Source organism: Daucus carota, chromosome 7, assembly GCF_001625215.2.
Source record: "Daucus carota subsp. sativus chromosome 7, DH1 v3.0, whole genome shotgun sequence".
NCBI lineage: Eukaryota > Viridiplantae > Streptophyta > Magnoliopsida > Apiales > Apiaceae > Daucus > Daucus carota.
In genome coordinates, this window is record NC_030387.2 from 1,113,996 (window position 1) to 1,128,230 (window position 14,235).

General features: G+C 36.6%; 3 protein-coding genes across 5 annotated transcripts; 2 read left to right on the top strand and 1 right to left on the bottom strand.

The window, feature by feature from the left end:
- Positions 1 to 174: 174 nt before the first annotated feature.
- On the top strand, positions 175 to 3,363 carry LOC108193940 (uncharacterized). Its single transcript, XM_017360798.2, has 9 exons — positions 175 to 537; positions 762 to 833; positions 924 to 998; positions 1,153 to 1,245; positions 2,134 to 2,203; positions 2,276 to 2,367; positions 2,485 to 2,526; positions 2,604 to 2,684; positions 3,102 to 3,363. The coding sequence occupies exons 1-9, from the start codon at positions 289 to 291 to the stop codon at positions 3,171 to 3,173; spliced, it is 846 nt and encodes a 281-aa protein (XP_017216287.1). The 5' UTR covers positions 175 to 288; the 3' UTR covers positions 3,174 to 3,363.
- Positions 3,364 to 3,991: 628 nt separating this feature from the next.
- LOC108193395 (pyruvate dehydrogenase (acetyl-transferring) kinase, mitochondrial) lies at positions 3,992 to 7,785 on the top strand. Its single transcript, XM_017360016.2, has 6 exons — positions 3,992 to 4,475; positions 5,137 to 5,395; positions 5,550 to 5,730; positions 6,224 to 6,371; positions 6,460 to 6,673; positions 7,350 to 7,785. The coding sequence occupies exons 1-6, from the start codon at positions 4,227 to 4,229 to the stop codon at positions 7,406 to 7,408; spliced, it is 1,110 nt and encodes a 369-aa protein (XP_017215505.1). The 5' UTR covers positions 3,992 to 4,226; the 3' UTR covers positions 7,409 to 7,785.
- A 624-nt stretch (positions 7,786 to 8,409) lies between these two features.
- On the bottom strand, positions 8,410 to 13,376 carry LOC108196330 (uncharacterized). Of its 3 annotated transcripts, none has more exons than XM_017363565.2 (7): positions 13,220 to 13,376; positions 10,799 to 12,161; positions 10,013 to 10,699; positions 9,826 to 9,909; positions 9,666 to 9,741; positions 9,259 to 9,575; positions 8,410 to 8,870 (listed from the first exon to the last, which is right to left on the bottom strand). In XM_017363565.2, exons 2-7 carry the CDS (start codon positions 12,119 to 12,121, stop codon positions 8,655 to 8,657), a joined length of 2,703 nt encoding a protein of 900 aa, XP_017219054.1. In that variant the 5' UTR covers positions 12,122 to 12,161; positions 13,220 to 13,376; the 3' UTR covers positions 8,410 to 8,654. The 3 variants fall into 3 exon arrangements, with proteins under 3 accessions (XP_017219054.1, XP_063937290.1, XP_063937289.1); XM_064081220.1 differs by lacking the exon at positions 13,220 to 13,376 and adding an exon at positions 12,602 to 13,197; XM_064081219.1 differs by lacking the exon at positions 13,220 to 13,376 and adding an exon at positions 12,572 to 13,197.
- Positions 13,377 to 14,235: the final 859 nt, after the last annotated feature.

Genomic DNA, 14,235 nt, shown 5'->3' on the forward strand with positions numbered 1-14,235 from the left:
TTGATCATTGTGACTTTTATTGGAATTTTTTACTTTTTACTTTTTAATTTATGTCGATTTCTGAATCAGCGACATGTGAGCGCCACCTACACGCCCCCGCTTTTCTTTTATATAAGTATATTTTGATTATAGATACTCAAATCACCGAATAATATAAATCACCGGTTCTCATTCGATTCTCATTGGAAATCACCTTCATTACATTAGAATCTCGTTAGCATCAGTTCACCACTCCTTTATTAGCCCACCACTCTCTCCTCATCATCTCTCCCCGAGATTTTCGCGGCCATGGCGACCAAGAAGCTCTGCGAATCCTTCTCCAAGACCCTAATCGACGAAGCCCACAAATGGGGGTGTATGAAACAGACCGGCGTGAGCCTGCGTCACATGATGAAGTTTGGGTCCAGGCCCACCGATCGGAACTTGTTGAGTGGGGCCCAGTTTCTTCACAAAAAGCTGCCCATTAGAATTGCAAGAAGGGCTATTGAGCTCGAGACTCTCCCTTATGGCCTTTCTCAGAAGCCTGCTGTGTTTAAGGTCACATGGGTTTTCATTCTTGTGTGTGTTTTGAGTGTGTGTGGTGATTTTTTAATGCTCTTGATGTTTGTTTTTAAATATTTGTTGATTTTTAAATGTAATTGTCTACAACCCCTTTCAATTTCATTTCACAATGCTTGCCTTATTTTTCCATGAAAATAGTGTTAGTGTATAAGATGTTTGTATAGATATTCATGTACACTGTTTGCATGTTCTATGAAAAGATTATACTGGGCTCTTCTTCGATGGCTCGGAGGAAGATTCTTGGTGACATGGGTTATGAATTCACCATCATGGTATGTTAATTAATTTGTTGATATATTTTCGACATGAAGAAAATGGCATTCAGCTTTGAAAACCTGATTAATTGTGTTTTTTTTTATTAGACTGCGGATATAGATGAGAAAGCTATTAGAATGGATAAGCCTGAGGATTTGGTTGTGACTTTAGCTGAGGCTAAGGTACTCTTTTTCTTTTTTCTAACAATTCTACTTCAAAAGTAATATTAATGAAACAAAATTTTGTTATGAGAAGCGTGTTTATTTGAAGGAGGGTAATTCGTATTTGAGTATTTGTTTGTTGAATTCTTACTTGATTGTATGATTTTAACGTTAGGCAGATGCTATCATAGCGAGGCTAAAGACTATGGATCAGTCCGTGGAGGATGCGAGCTCCAAAGAGCCCACATTGTTGATCACTGCAGACACAGTATGCTCTTACCAAATTTGTTTTATATATTTCTTTTGTGCTTCATGGCAAAACTTTATTTCCCAAATTCGATAACTGATAGGATTACCAAATTGGAAACAATATTATTTCTTGCTAATTAAGAAAAAGAACCAAGACTATGTGTTCTTTTGTCATGGAAACAATTTGATAATTAAGGAATGGCCATGTGGTAGGCAAGGTGCACCTATGGCCGGGAGAGGTTTAAAGTTCGATCGTCATCCACGTGCCCTTCCCTTATACTTGAATATATGTCAAAAATTAATAACAATTAAACAAAAAAAGTTATTAAAAAACAAATAAGAAGGATTCAATGTCATACTGTTTAACTGATGATCAAACATCAGACAGGAAATGTAGATGCCTAATAGTACCTTTTTATTTGGTAGACTATGCAATATCTGATAAAGGGGCATATCTACCGGTTTCACCCAACCGTTCTTTTATTTTATGTGTTCCAGAAAATTTACATCTATACAGTTTACAGGTTTCCGGCCAATAGTACACATTTTAATCATGCAGTTTGCCTTGCCGTAATAAGGTTTTACACGAGCTCTGTATTTCATACTGCATAAGCCTATACTCATTCATGTAATGCTATCCAATCAATGTTCATCGTATCGAACTATCAATTGCAATGGCTCTTTACGTATGTTGGTTGTACTAAAAGTTTTGAGCGGCTTTGTGAAGTGATCGCCAGACATTTAGTTTTCTCGTTTAGCATGGCCTACTTTTAATGATGTTTGCTTAATAATTACTGGAAACATTTCTCAAAGACGTAAATGAATATTCATCGTGTACTTCCTTCTTTCGTTTGAGTACATATACCATATTATGTTAAGTCTCACCGCACAACTAATTGATATTGAGGTGGTGGTGTATGAAGGGACAATCAGAGAAAAACCATCAGACAAGAAAGAAGCTCGCCACTTTATAAAAGGTATGCTTCATTGAGTTTTGTTAGTTCCTTATATTTACATAATTTAAAACTCTTGTGGAACTTGTTTTGCAGGATATTCTGGTGGTCAAGCCTCAGTAGTTGGATCTGTTGTAGTGAGCAACCTTACTACTGGGAAAAGAACGAGGGGATGGGACAGGGCCGAGGTAAGTATTTCTCAAACTTGTATGTTGTACTCTTCATAGTGTCATATAAAGGTATTTACCTGTCTTGATGTTGATGATATTAATTTGAGGTCTGCTATATCTGCTCTGTTGTTGCAGGTCTATTTTCATGAAATACCTGATGAAGTTATTGATAGCATGGTAACCACAAATTTGTGACACTTGCATACTATGATTATTTTCTTATTGGAATCATCGATTGTTATTTCCTATGCTAGGTCGAGGAGGAAATTATGCTCAAAGTTGCTGGTGGTTTGACAATTGAACATCCACTGACTCTACCCTATATTGACACAGTGGTCAGCTCTTTTCTCTCTTTCTGATATCTGTAGGACAGTATGAGGATGTAGGCGTCAACATGCTAATTTGCTTGGGCAGGCTTATTATCCTAATTATGATTTATATGACTTGCTCACTATCTTTAATGGCTATTATTCAATATTTGTATATTTGTATTGACAAGTTTTCTTTTAGTAAAATAGTGTATTGAACCTGTATTTGCATCAGCCCAACGCAAATTATGTTTTATGGCATGTTTTTTGAAGGTTTTCATTTGGCCTCCTCTAATCCCGATCTCTTGTTTATAAAATTTTTGTCTCTGCTTGACATGCTAGCATCTAGCTGCCCATTTGAGCTTTTAGGACGGTTGATATGTGCCACATACAGGTTAACGGTGAAATTAACAAAAACATCTTATATTTGTCGTGGTTATGCAGGTAGGTACTTATGACAGTGTTATGGGACTCTCGAAATCTCTCACAGAAAAGCTCATTCAAGAAGCCCTCTAGAACTTGTATTATAGGCTCACGTTTCATGCACACTGTAATTTTGTAGGCTAGAGCCGGAATTTTACCAAGCTCTCAAAGTCTTGATTGTTTATCATTTGCAATGTTACCATTCAAAAAAAGTTAATCTTATGAAAATGATACAATTATAGAACTCAAAGATATAGTAATACTATACAAAGTTTCTTTTTAATTTAGCCTTGTCAATAGAAAAAGTTTCGTTCTTTCCTATGATATACATAGAAGCAGCTCCAATATACAAATAAATACCTATGAATTTTTGTACTGTGATAAATGTATATAATGAAATATGTAAAGAATAATTGATTTCATGATTTTCTTATAAAAACAAAAAAAAGGTCCGCGAAACCTTTTAGCACCTATAATTTACATAAGTATATAATTTTTTTTTCTTTTATCAGTGATATACAAGATCTTACTTCAACGAGAATTTTTAAAATGAGAAAGGATGATCATTGTAGCTATTGCGCGAGTCCGTGGATTTACCCGGTACGCGATCATAGATTTACCCGGTGTGCACCAAAGGTAGCTGGTTCCTGCGTTAAACCGGTGCTCGTGGATTTATCTGGTGCGCGCCCGTAGATTTACCCGATGCGCACCAAAGATAGCTGGTTCCCGCGTTAAACCGGTGCGCACCCAAAAGCAGCGGGTTCCTGCGTCAAAAAAAGATACTCAATATTCAATAACATCCTCTCCCTTCTATTTTTATACATAAATATAATAAAAAAATAATATAATATAAATTATGCACTTTCATTTTCCCCTTGGCACAAAAAATCAAAGAAAAACAACAACATTTCAACCACAACTCATTGGAATCTCGTTAGCATCAATTCACTTTTGCAACAAAACCACATTAGCCTATACACACACACACTCCCATCTCATGTATGTATTCATATGACCCTGTAATAACATGTGAAACCTCCCTTTCTTGTCCAAATTGATTCCCACAATCCCACTCCACCACTCCTTTATTAGCCCACCACTCTTTCATCATCATCATCTTCTTCTTCTCCCGAGTTTTTCGCGGCCATGGCGACCAAGAAGCTCTACGAATCCTTCTCCAAGACCCTAATCGACGAAGCCCACAAATGGGGGTGTATGAAACAGACCGGAGTGAGCCTACGTTACATGATGGAGTTTGGGTCAAGGCCCACTGATCGGAACTTGTTGATTGGGGCCCAGTTTCTGCACAAAGAGCTGCCCATTAGGATTGCGAGAAGGGCTATTGAGCTGGAGACTCTGCCTTATGGGCTTTCTCAGAAGCCTGCTGTCTTGAAGGTCACATGGGTTTTCAGTTTTGTGTGTGTTTTGAGTGTGTGTGGTGATTTTTTAATGCTATTAATGTTGGGTTTTGAATATTTATTGATTTTTAAATGGGGGTGTGATGGGAATATAATTTGTGAGTTTCCTAGTTTGGTACAACTGTGTCATTACTGTTGGAAAGATTCTTTTTTGTGGATGGGTTATTCTTGTTTAGTTTATTAAAGATTCTTCTTTTTTGTCATGGATGTTTATTAATATTATTAAATATCGATGAGGTGTGGTAGATTTGCTTCAAGTGTGAAATAGAGGAATAAGGACACTCTTCAATGCTTGATGATTCTTAGTTTAAATTTGATAGAATTATGGTGACTGCGGTTTTGTTGTTTTTATGTACTCCCAACAATTTACTAATTAATTCTCGATAATAGGAGGAAAAGAAATGGAACTATAGTAACGGGCTGTATAATTAGGTCCGCATGCCAAGGATGAATTCCCTGTTAGTTATGAATTTGTGAATTTACAAACTTATCTTTGCAAGTTATATATTGTTTGCTTCCCTGTGGAGCTCTTAGTCGGTGCCATGAGTTGAAGTTTGAGGTTCTAAACCAGATAAGCGTATGTCGGACTTGTTTTTGATTTAGATACTGATATTGTCGTTTCACTTTTGACTTTTAAGGTACGTGATTGGTATTTGGATTCCTTCAAAGATATTAGATCGTTTCCTGAAATCAAGGACACAAATGATGAGCTGGAGTTTACAAATATGATAAAGATGATCAAGGTGAGACACAATAATGTTGTCCCAACGCTGGCCCTAGGGGTCCAACAGCTAAAGAAAACTCTGGATCCGAAGATTGAATATGAGGGTCTTGACGAAATTCACCAGTTTCTTGATCGTTTCTATATGTCCAGAATAGGAATTCGTATGCTTATTGGTCAGTTCTCTCTTTCCCAAATGGTATATTTTCCATGGCATGTCACAAAATTAATTTCGTGTTTGTAATATTATGTTGTAAGCTCTTGATTAGTACAGTATTATAAAATACAGTTAGTAAAATTCTTGTTAACGTAAGTCTCGCTCAAACTCAGGTCAACATGTGGAATTGCACAATCCCAATCCTCCTCCTGATGTTGTAGGCTACATCCATACAAAAATGTCTCCTTTGGAAGTAGCAAGAGGTGCCAGTGAGGATGCTCGCAGCATTTGTTTAAGAGAATACGGCAGTGCACCTGATTTTAGCATCTATGGAGATCCTAATTTTAATTTCCCGTAAGTGTTCTTTTTTCTTGATTCATTAAGGCGGCGTTTGGTTCATGGTTAATGAGCCCGGTTAACGGGTATTGGAACCTCAAACCCATGTGTTAGTGTTTGGATTAGCAATTTTGTTGTATGAAATGGGAGTCTTATTCCTTCTTGGTCGGTCAATCATCCCTTCCACACCAAGTCAGCCCATTCCCATACCCACCATTCCCATTCCCACCCACGATCCAAATGCCCCCTAAATGCTGCAGGTCTTTTTACCTTCTATAATTTTCATTAGAGGAACTTTTCTGTATCTAAGTTTTCATTACATTGGATTTCAGACAACTGTATTCGTACTATTAGAACTATCTGTTGCTGGCTTAATCATAATATTTTGATATCAGTCCATCAATGTATGACAGACAAGACATTTATATACCTGAAACTTAGAAATTCCAAGTGAAGTTTGTGCAAAGCACTTCCTCTTCTAGTTGTTGATTTGGATTCACTCCCGTTTCAGGTATGTTCCGACACATTTGCATATGATGGTTTTTGAGTTGGTAAAAAACTCTCTCCGAGCTGTCCAGGAGAGATATATGGACTCGGATAAGATTGCACCTCCTGTTCGAATAATTGTAGCCGATGGCTCAGAAGATGTCACGATTAAGGTCTAAAATTATCTTCAGTATTCATGTCTCTGATCTGCTCATACCAAGTACCTTGCAGGTCTTAAAGAAATATTCTTCTGATATGTAGATATCTGATGAAGGGGGTGGAATAGCAAGAAGTGGTCTCCCGAAAATTTTTACATATCTCTACAGCACTGCAAAAGACCCGCTATGTGAGCAGCCAGATCTGGAAACTGCTAATATGGCCACAATGGCTGGTTATGGGTATGGGCTTCCAATAAGTCGCTTGTATGCCCGATATTTTGGTGGGGATCTGCAAATTATCTCTATGGAAGGATATGGTAAGTCAAGAAGCATGAAAGTTTTATTTTGTCTATGTAGGCGTAGCAACCCGATTCAACCAAAGCACAGTTGTGGTATTTTTAGGATTCCCTTTCATGATCATTCACTATGTTGCTCATTACTAATTGGATGAAGTTAAACTAATCTGTAAACTGTTTTTCTTAGGTGAATAAAAGAAATTTCAGTACTCACACGTGTGCTCGCGTGCTCACACACACATGCCTCCACTGAGGGTTATACCCTCAACCTCTTATTGTCAAAAGGGAAATAGTTATCTTCTATAAAACAGTTTGTAGAATTCAGTGTATTTAAAGTTGTCAAGGTGAGGATGATGGGATATCGACTTACTGTAGTTGATAAGGGCTTATCCTCAGTTGATCCCAGGTCTTGGGTTTGTTTCTTCCTCACTTGAGAATTATCTCAAAACTAAATACTACTATATAAGTATAAGCTTCACCGAAAACAAGGAGGTTGTCAAGCTTTAGAACATCTTACAGGACGTACTTTGTGCATTGTTGCATTGTTCACAACAAAATTGACTTTTGTCTATAATTTGTATTTGGTACTTTGATATCTGATTAATATTGGCACTTCCTGACTTTGATGTGGTAAGTTTTTAGCCAGATCATTCCTGTCTCTTCAGTTGACATTCTTGTATGTGTTGTATATATGCAGGGACAGATGCTTATCTTCATTTATCTCGTCTGGGTGATTCTCAGGAACCCTTACCATAAGCTATCACCGAAAATATAGCTATTGCTGGAGACCTCTGTATATACCACAGCAGTAATATTGGATGTGCGCATTGCATTCAAGTATTTATTTCAAATTTGACACATGGTAGATGCTGAATATCCAAATAAGGAGACCTCACTTTCCTCTTTTTGCACATTCTATGGGGAATAAGCAATTTGCTTAACAAAATTGGAGTCGTCGTGCCAGTCTTTTGTATCTATACTAACTATTGTGCAGATCATAAACATTGACTGTGGTATGTAGATTTCACAGTATTAGACCATATAGAGGATAGAGCTGAAAGAAGCAGATGTTAGGTTTTCTCTCTGTTGTCTGTAACTTATCACATATTCCTCAGATAATCGTTTTTTCGATATTTTTGGTTGACTGCAGAATATATGATATACAGCTTGTTTGTTTGTCTGGGCTAAAAGCCCGGGTTTTAATCCATTTTTAATTATAAGCTGAAAATTGTCTGTTAAACCTTTGAGTTTGAGATACTTTTTTCAGTGAATTAATTTTTTTTTAAAAAAATTACCCAGAAGATACAAATTGACTATAAATCACTTTTATTTTTATTATTATATTTTTATTAACTCATAAATTATTAATTGAAAATTACCCAAATAAAGAATCACGTATGTTAAGTCATAAGTTATGTTAAATCATAAGTTATAACGTCAACCAAACGTCTGCTTTACCATGTTCTAACTCTGTAATGACTCGTTATTGAGGTCCGGATCCTTGACATACGTTACGTTCAGCGGGGAAAAAAAAGATGAGCAGTTGACATACGTTACGTTCAGCGGGGAAAAAAAAGATGAGCAGTTTTTTTCCGCCGGATATCATCCATGCGTTCCGAACCCGCTGCCATTTAACAGAATAGCTAATCTTGACATTATACAACTTCAAAGAAAGGTCAATTGTACAAATGATGCATCTGCCCACATCTGGTCTCATTTTTTTTTTTTAATTTCCTCAAGTAAAACAGAGCATCAAATCAAAATTAAACCAACAAATTATATACAAAAACTCAAACAGTAAGACTCGAGAAAAATGTAAACCCTATCTTGAGGCTCTTCACTGAACTGTTGTTTTCAGTTGGTGCCTACAATATTCAACCATGTCACTTTACATCAATACACTTGAAAGAAAAAATGCCTACAACATTAAGTACATGAAAACTACATGAAAACATGTAGATTAAGCTTCATTTCGTTTTTTTGCGGGAACTAGTGCCCACTGCTACTCGTTATCATCAAGAAAATTGATATTATTATCACTTTCATCGTCATCATCTGTGGCAGCACTAAAATTATTAGCAGGATTGATATCCAAGGGCTGTACATCAGCCAAAGTTACCAGCTGCATGCCTCCTTTCCTGGCCTCAACATGTCCATCTTCATACTCTGCCTCATTTTCGTATGTGTCAACTTGTTCCATTTCATTGATAGGGATCGCCTGGTTGGTTTATGGAATAAAATTCATGTTAATATCAACACTATGCAGGCCAAGATAGTTTAAAAATTAATTAAATGATGTTTAAAATAAGTCAGGATATACTCAGTACTTCTCAATCTAACATCGGCATATACAACCTTAAAAGCTTAAAATATAGGAGGCTTGACACAACATATGAAAAAAGAAAGAAGATGGCAACTATTAACTAGTTCATAAAAATATATATACATATATCACTTTGGTAGTCGTGGTAACTGGTTAACTGTTTATTTTAATACAAGACAAGATGTGATTGGCTCAAATCACACATTCTTGCACTATGGTGCAATTGATATACCCTTTCAGCATGAAATTCTACTTATTTACTTTAGGCGAGTTAAGGACATACCTCATCTTCGTGCAATACTTGTTTCTCCGTGTCCACAATCCAGTCATAGAGTAAATATTCTTGCAACACACTGTCAATGGAGATCAAGTCGTTAGAAGTCTTCCTTATTTGGCGTTCCCTGAGTCGTAGATTGTAGTGAACATAGATGAAATCATTTAGTTTTTTCTGTGCCACGCGGTTGTGCCTTTGGCTTTTGATCTGATCATATATGCTCCAGTTGTGCTCACACCCAAATGACGAGCATGTTTGGCTCAATATACGCACTGCAATTCTTTGCAACTCGACACAGTTTATGCCATGCTGCTGCCACCATGCAGCTAAGGAGACAAACAGAAAAGAATATTTAACATACATTAAGTTTAAACTACAAAAGCCATGTTACAGGCTTCTGGGTATGTATATTGTACCTGGATTAAGCTCCGCTCTAGTACCAATAGCCAAGTCAGTTCCAAAGTCAGCTTTGGCAGAACCAAAATCAGAAATCTGCAGCAATAACAAATGAGAATTGATAATATTTTTTTTTTTAAAGTATTACTGTTAAGAGGTTAGAGCGCTGATATTAATTACCTGCATGGATGCAGAAATTCTCTTTCCACTGTCTGGCTCCAGTCGAACAATGCATGCATTTAGTCCACGAACAACCTCTGGGTGCTATAGTTACGCACATATAACAAACGAATTACATATATTACTCAGCATACTTCTCTTTTGTGTAGGCAGATTAGAAAAATAAAATGCAAAATCAGTTGGTTACCTGAACAAAATCAGGACGATATCTGTAAGATGGATTGAGGAAGTAAGCAGCCAAATATAATGGATGGTGGTATAGTGAATTCCAGTTTTTGTCTATAACACTCCAGAAGGGTCCATACTTGCGTACATTATCATTATGATTACTCTTTATAAGAAGTTTAGCTCTGCACATATCATTGTAGATAAATGGCATAGAAAGGCTATCATCACTAGTGATCTTTTGAAGAACTTCCATAATAGGGTCCACGGATTTCCTAACAAACAACATCTTCTTCCAAAAGGTAGGGTTCAGTACAATCCTCTCTACCTCTTTACCCTCTTCCATTTGTGAACACCGAGAGGAAAGCCATTTGTTTGACTGAAATAATCTTTTGAGGCCAATTCTATGATCCAAAAGATTCTGCAAAGTAGCAAAACTTGATGCATATCGGGTAACTGAGGGTAGCAAAAGTTCTTTTCCACCAGTGTACTCATTCTTCATCAGATTTAGCAGCCAGATACGATTGTATATGAACTTAGTAATGCTTTGACTCTTTTCCATGCACTCTCCAACCCATTTTATCTTCATGAAATCCTCTAGCATTCGTTCAATGCAATAGCCAAGACAGGGGGTCCAGAATAAGTTTGTTCTTTTCTCTTCAAGCATTTTTCCAGCAGCATGATAACTTGGTGTATTGTCAGTGATTACCTAGTACAGTGAATACAGTGTGGGTGGTACAATGAGCATGGCATCACAAAGATGATAAAGAATATGTTTAGCTACAAATAAACAATTGTCTTTGCATACCTGCACAACATTTTCTTCTCCCATCTCTTCTACCACCTTGTCAAGCAACTTAAATAAGTACATAGCATCTTCAAACTCATCAGTGGCATCAACTGAACGTACAAAGTACATACCGTGGGGGCAACAAACCAATATATTAATCAATATTCTTCCACGCGAATCAGTCCAACTATCTGCCAAAATAGAACACCCAGTAACTGTCCATGAAATTTTGCACTCCTCGAGATAGTTTTTGATGGTTGAAATCTCATCTTGTAGAAATCGACCTGACATTAAACTGGCAGAAGGGCCCACTAAACCTTCTCCATATTGACCAACCAACTTCAGCATCTTATGGAAATAGGGGGAATTTGCTGCCTGGGAAGGAATTCCTGCATGATAAAAGAATTTGCAAATTGCAGAGTTAACTTCCTTGCGGAATCTTTTGCAGTTAACCATTTTGCCTTGTTGGGAATTCAAAGGTGTGTCACTTCTTGGAGACTTCGAAACAATAGCTTCAAAATTTGGTCTTCTTAACCATGGCTCAGCCTCCAATATGGAAGATGTGCCTCTTAACGTTCTTCTTGAGTCCCTTCCTAATCTTGCATCTTCAATCAAAGGTATGCCATTGCTCATAGGGTGTACAGCAGTTACCTCTTGCTCATCCTCTTCCTCTTCATCATCCGAGTGCATATAGATTGATGAGACCTCCTTCGCGTCCGTTCTTCTCTGCCTCCTTCCTGAACGATGCCATTTCATATTTTCTTTTATTTTAAAATATACTTCCTCTGGAGCATTTTTACAGGGTGCAACTTCTCCTGGTATTCTAGCTAGATGCTGCTTAAAACGATTAATACCACCACTTACGATCTTCTCGCAATAATTACATTTGACCTTTTTCTTCCTTTCATCCTGTGGAACACCATGTTCCCACCCAGGGTCAACATATCCCAATGACCGAAGAGGGGGTAAATTTATTACTAATCCATTATCCCCTACCAATTGCTTTCCTTTATTCCTATATCCAGCATGCTCTTCCTCCTCTGCTTCATCATTAGAGGGGAAAGTTAAGTATGCTTGTTCATCATATTCATTTTTCCTTGCTCTTTTACTAAACCGGCATCCTTCTAAATTTTCTCTCATTTTCAAGTATACATCCTCTGGCGCCTTATCACAGTATGTTACTTCTCCAGAAACTCGAGCTAAATGTTGCTTTAACCTGTAGATTCCACCACTAACTACCTTTCCACAGTAATTGCACCTGACCTTTTTTTTCCTCTCATCCTGAGCAACACCATGCTCCCATCCAGGGTCAACAACTCCAGAGGAACGATGTGATGCCATATACTTTCAAGCACTCATGAATTTGTTTTTCGACCTATCCCTGCAAGTGATAATGATTTTATTAAAACAGAGCACAACTATGAAAATCATTAAATTAACAGTGTTTAATTTTAAAGATGTATCCTTTTTTCTTTGCAAGGAAACCACAATGACATTCCTTATTATTATGTAATAACTACGACCTAACCGATATGTGACATCCTGTAAAATAAAGTAGCATTTATATCGTCACTTACTCAAAATAAAATTGACAAGTGAAAATCGACCAACAGTAGATTACAATATATCTTGTATTTGTACCAAACAATTCCTTCCTCTGAATTTGATCTTGAAAAGTGCTATAACAAATCTGCCGCTCCTTACAAGTAACCTAATGCTTATTTTATAGTAATATACTCTCAGTCTCTCAGTATGCACAAACAAGCACCCATAAAGTGCTTAGTCACTGACCTAACTATAAGATTGCATTCAGTCGTTCACCTGTGGGGTGCTCACTCCATTCTATCCAACTTAAAGCAGCCTCAAAGTAGTAATAATGATAACCTTTTCGACTTCAAACTTTCTTCTTTCATCATCTATTCACGACACATTTAATAATCCTCCCCGCCCAACCACACTTTCCTCGCATTTCTTCCCCACAACACACTTCCTACAGTTGGTTGGCAACAACAATGCCAAACTAGCCATCGTCACATTCCCCGTCACCACAACAACAATGAGCAGTGATCACAATCCTACCCCGCAAACTAAACCGAAACCCAATTCACCTTTCATCACTCCTAACCAACAACTAAACCCAGCCCCTAATTAAACCAAAATTAACTTTCAACAAAAAATCAAAAACATCAATCACCCCCAACAAATTCACTCAACATAAGCTAAAAAAGCAGTCAAATTTAACCAAGATATCCAAGCCACATACACAATCACACATACTAACAAACACCCAAGTCTCTAAATTTCATAAAAATTACAACACACATATACATACACACGTGTATGTATACAATGAAAATGAAATTGGTGAATTGGGTATGTTTGTGATGAATTAAAGAGTGCAATTGTGTGAAAAACAAGATGAAATAAAGATGAAAATACCTGAAAGCAGAAGAAATGAGAGAGGGGGGCGAGTTTGAAGATGGGTTGTGAATCGGTGAGTGGGGGGCTGAGTTAGCGATTGCCGATTCTTAGGGTTTCTGTTCAACCTCTTTTTACCCAATTTAGTATTTGGTATCATTGTGTGTTTTCTCTTTTTCCTTTCTTATTTTATAATAATTTTTTTTGAAAACCTACTTCTCTTCCAATAAAATGAATGTGAAATTATAATTTTACTCTAATTTATTAAAGATTACAAAATTATCATCCTATCTAAATTGAAAATGTAAGTACCCAAAAATCATTTCCGAAATTTTTTTCTTAAATTGAGTTAATAATATGTGATTGTTCGTCTCTATGCACATAAAAATCCAATTAAATATAGTCATGTATAAAACATAGTTTTATCCTATCATTAAAATAAACATATAGGGAAATGTTATATTCAGAGCAAATTTTTGTTTCCGGAGCTGAAAAAAATATGAAAAGATGAAATTATCTCTCGTATTGTTTTTTTTTTTGTTGTTGTTATTGTGCATGCACGAGTCAGTTTTGTCTTTGTCTTTTCATGCTCTGTTTGCTCTCCAAATTAAAAGTTTGTTGTGGATATATACCATTTCTCAATATATATCATATACCTCTCACGATAGTCGGTCTATCTCCCTTTAATCCTAATCGCCTATATCTTCTTATCCACCTCTCATCTCCTATCTCTTTTCTTTCCATCTCAATTCTCCCTCCTATGTAAATCTTAATTCCTAACCATCCCTTTTTTCCATCCTCACAACACCTCTTTTCTTATTTTAATTTTTTATCAATAAAAATCCTCTTTTGTTTGTTTCTTTTTAATAAAATCGAGTCTTATTCCACAAAACTTGAAAAATCAATCTGGGTTTTTCCGTTTCCTTCTGTTTGAGTTATTGTTTGTGTGTTTTTTTTTACAATGCAGACTTATATGCCTTACAAATTAGTATCTGTTCTAATAATTCTTGGGGTGAGCCAGAGTCAAACCCGGGTCT

Excerpts from the sequence above, each read along its gene's own strand:
- LOC108193940 (XM_017360798.2), top strand. The coding sequence starts at position 289 with ATGGCGACCAAGAAGCTCTGCGAATCCTTCTCCAAGACCCTAATCGAC. Across the intron at positions 2,527-2,603 it reads ATGAAGTTATTGATAGCATG|GTCGAGGAGGAAATTATGCT; the intron begins GTAACCACAAAT and ends TTCCTATGCTAG. Across the intron at positions 2,685-3,101 it reads TACCCTATATTGACACAGTG|GTAGGTACTTATGACAGTGT; the intron begins GTCAGCTCTTTT and ends GTGGTTATGCAG.
- LOC108193395 (XM_017360016.2), top strand. The coding sequence starts at position 4,227 with ATGGCGACCAAGAAGCTCTACGAATCCTTCTCCAAGACCCTAATCGAC. Across the intron at positions 6,372-6,459 it reads CAGAAGATGTCACGATTAAG|ATATCTGATGAAGGGGGTGG; the intron begins GTCTAAAATTAT and ends TCTGATATGTAG. Across the intron at positions 6,674-7,349 it reads TATCTCTATGGAAGGATATG|GGACAGATGCTTATCTTCAT; the intron begins GTAAGTCAAGAA and ends GTATATATGCAG.
- LOC108196330 (XM_017363565.2), bottom strand. The coding sequence starts at position 12,121 with ATGGCATCACATCGTTCCTCTGGAGTTGTTGACCCTGGATGGGAGCAT. Across the intron at positions 10,700-10,798 it reads GAGAAGAAAATGTTGTGCAG|GTAATCACTGACAATACACC; the intron begins GTATGCAAAGAC and ends TCACTGTACTAG. Across the intron at positions 9,742-9,825 it reads GAATTTCTGCATCCATGCAG|ATTTCTGATTTTGGTTCTGC; the intron begins GTAATTAATATC and ends TTATTGCTGCAG.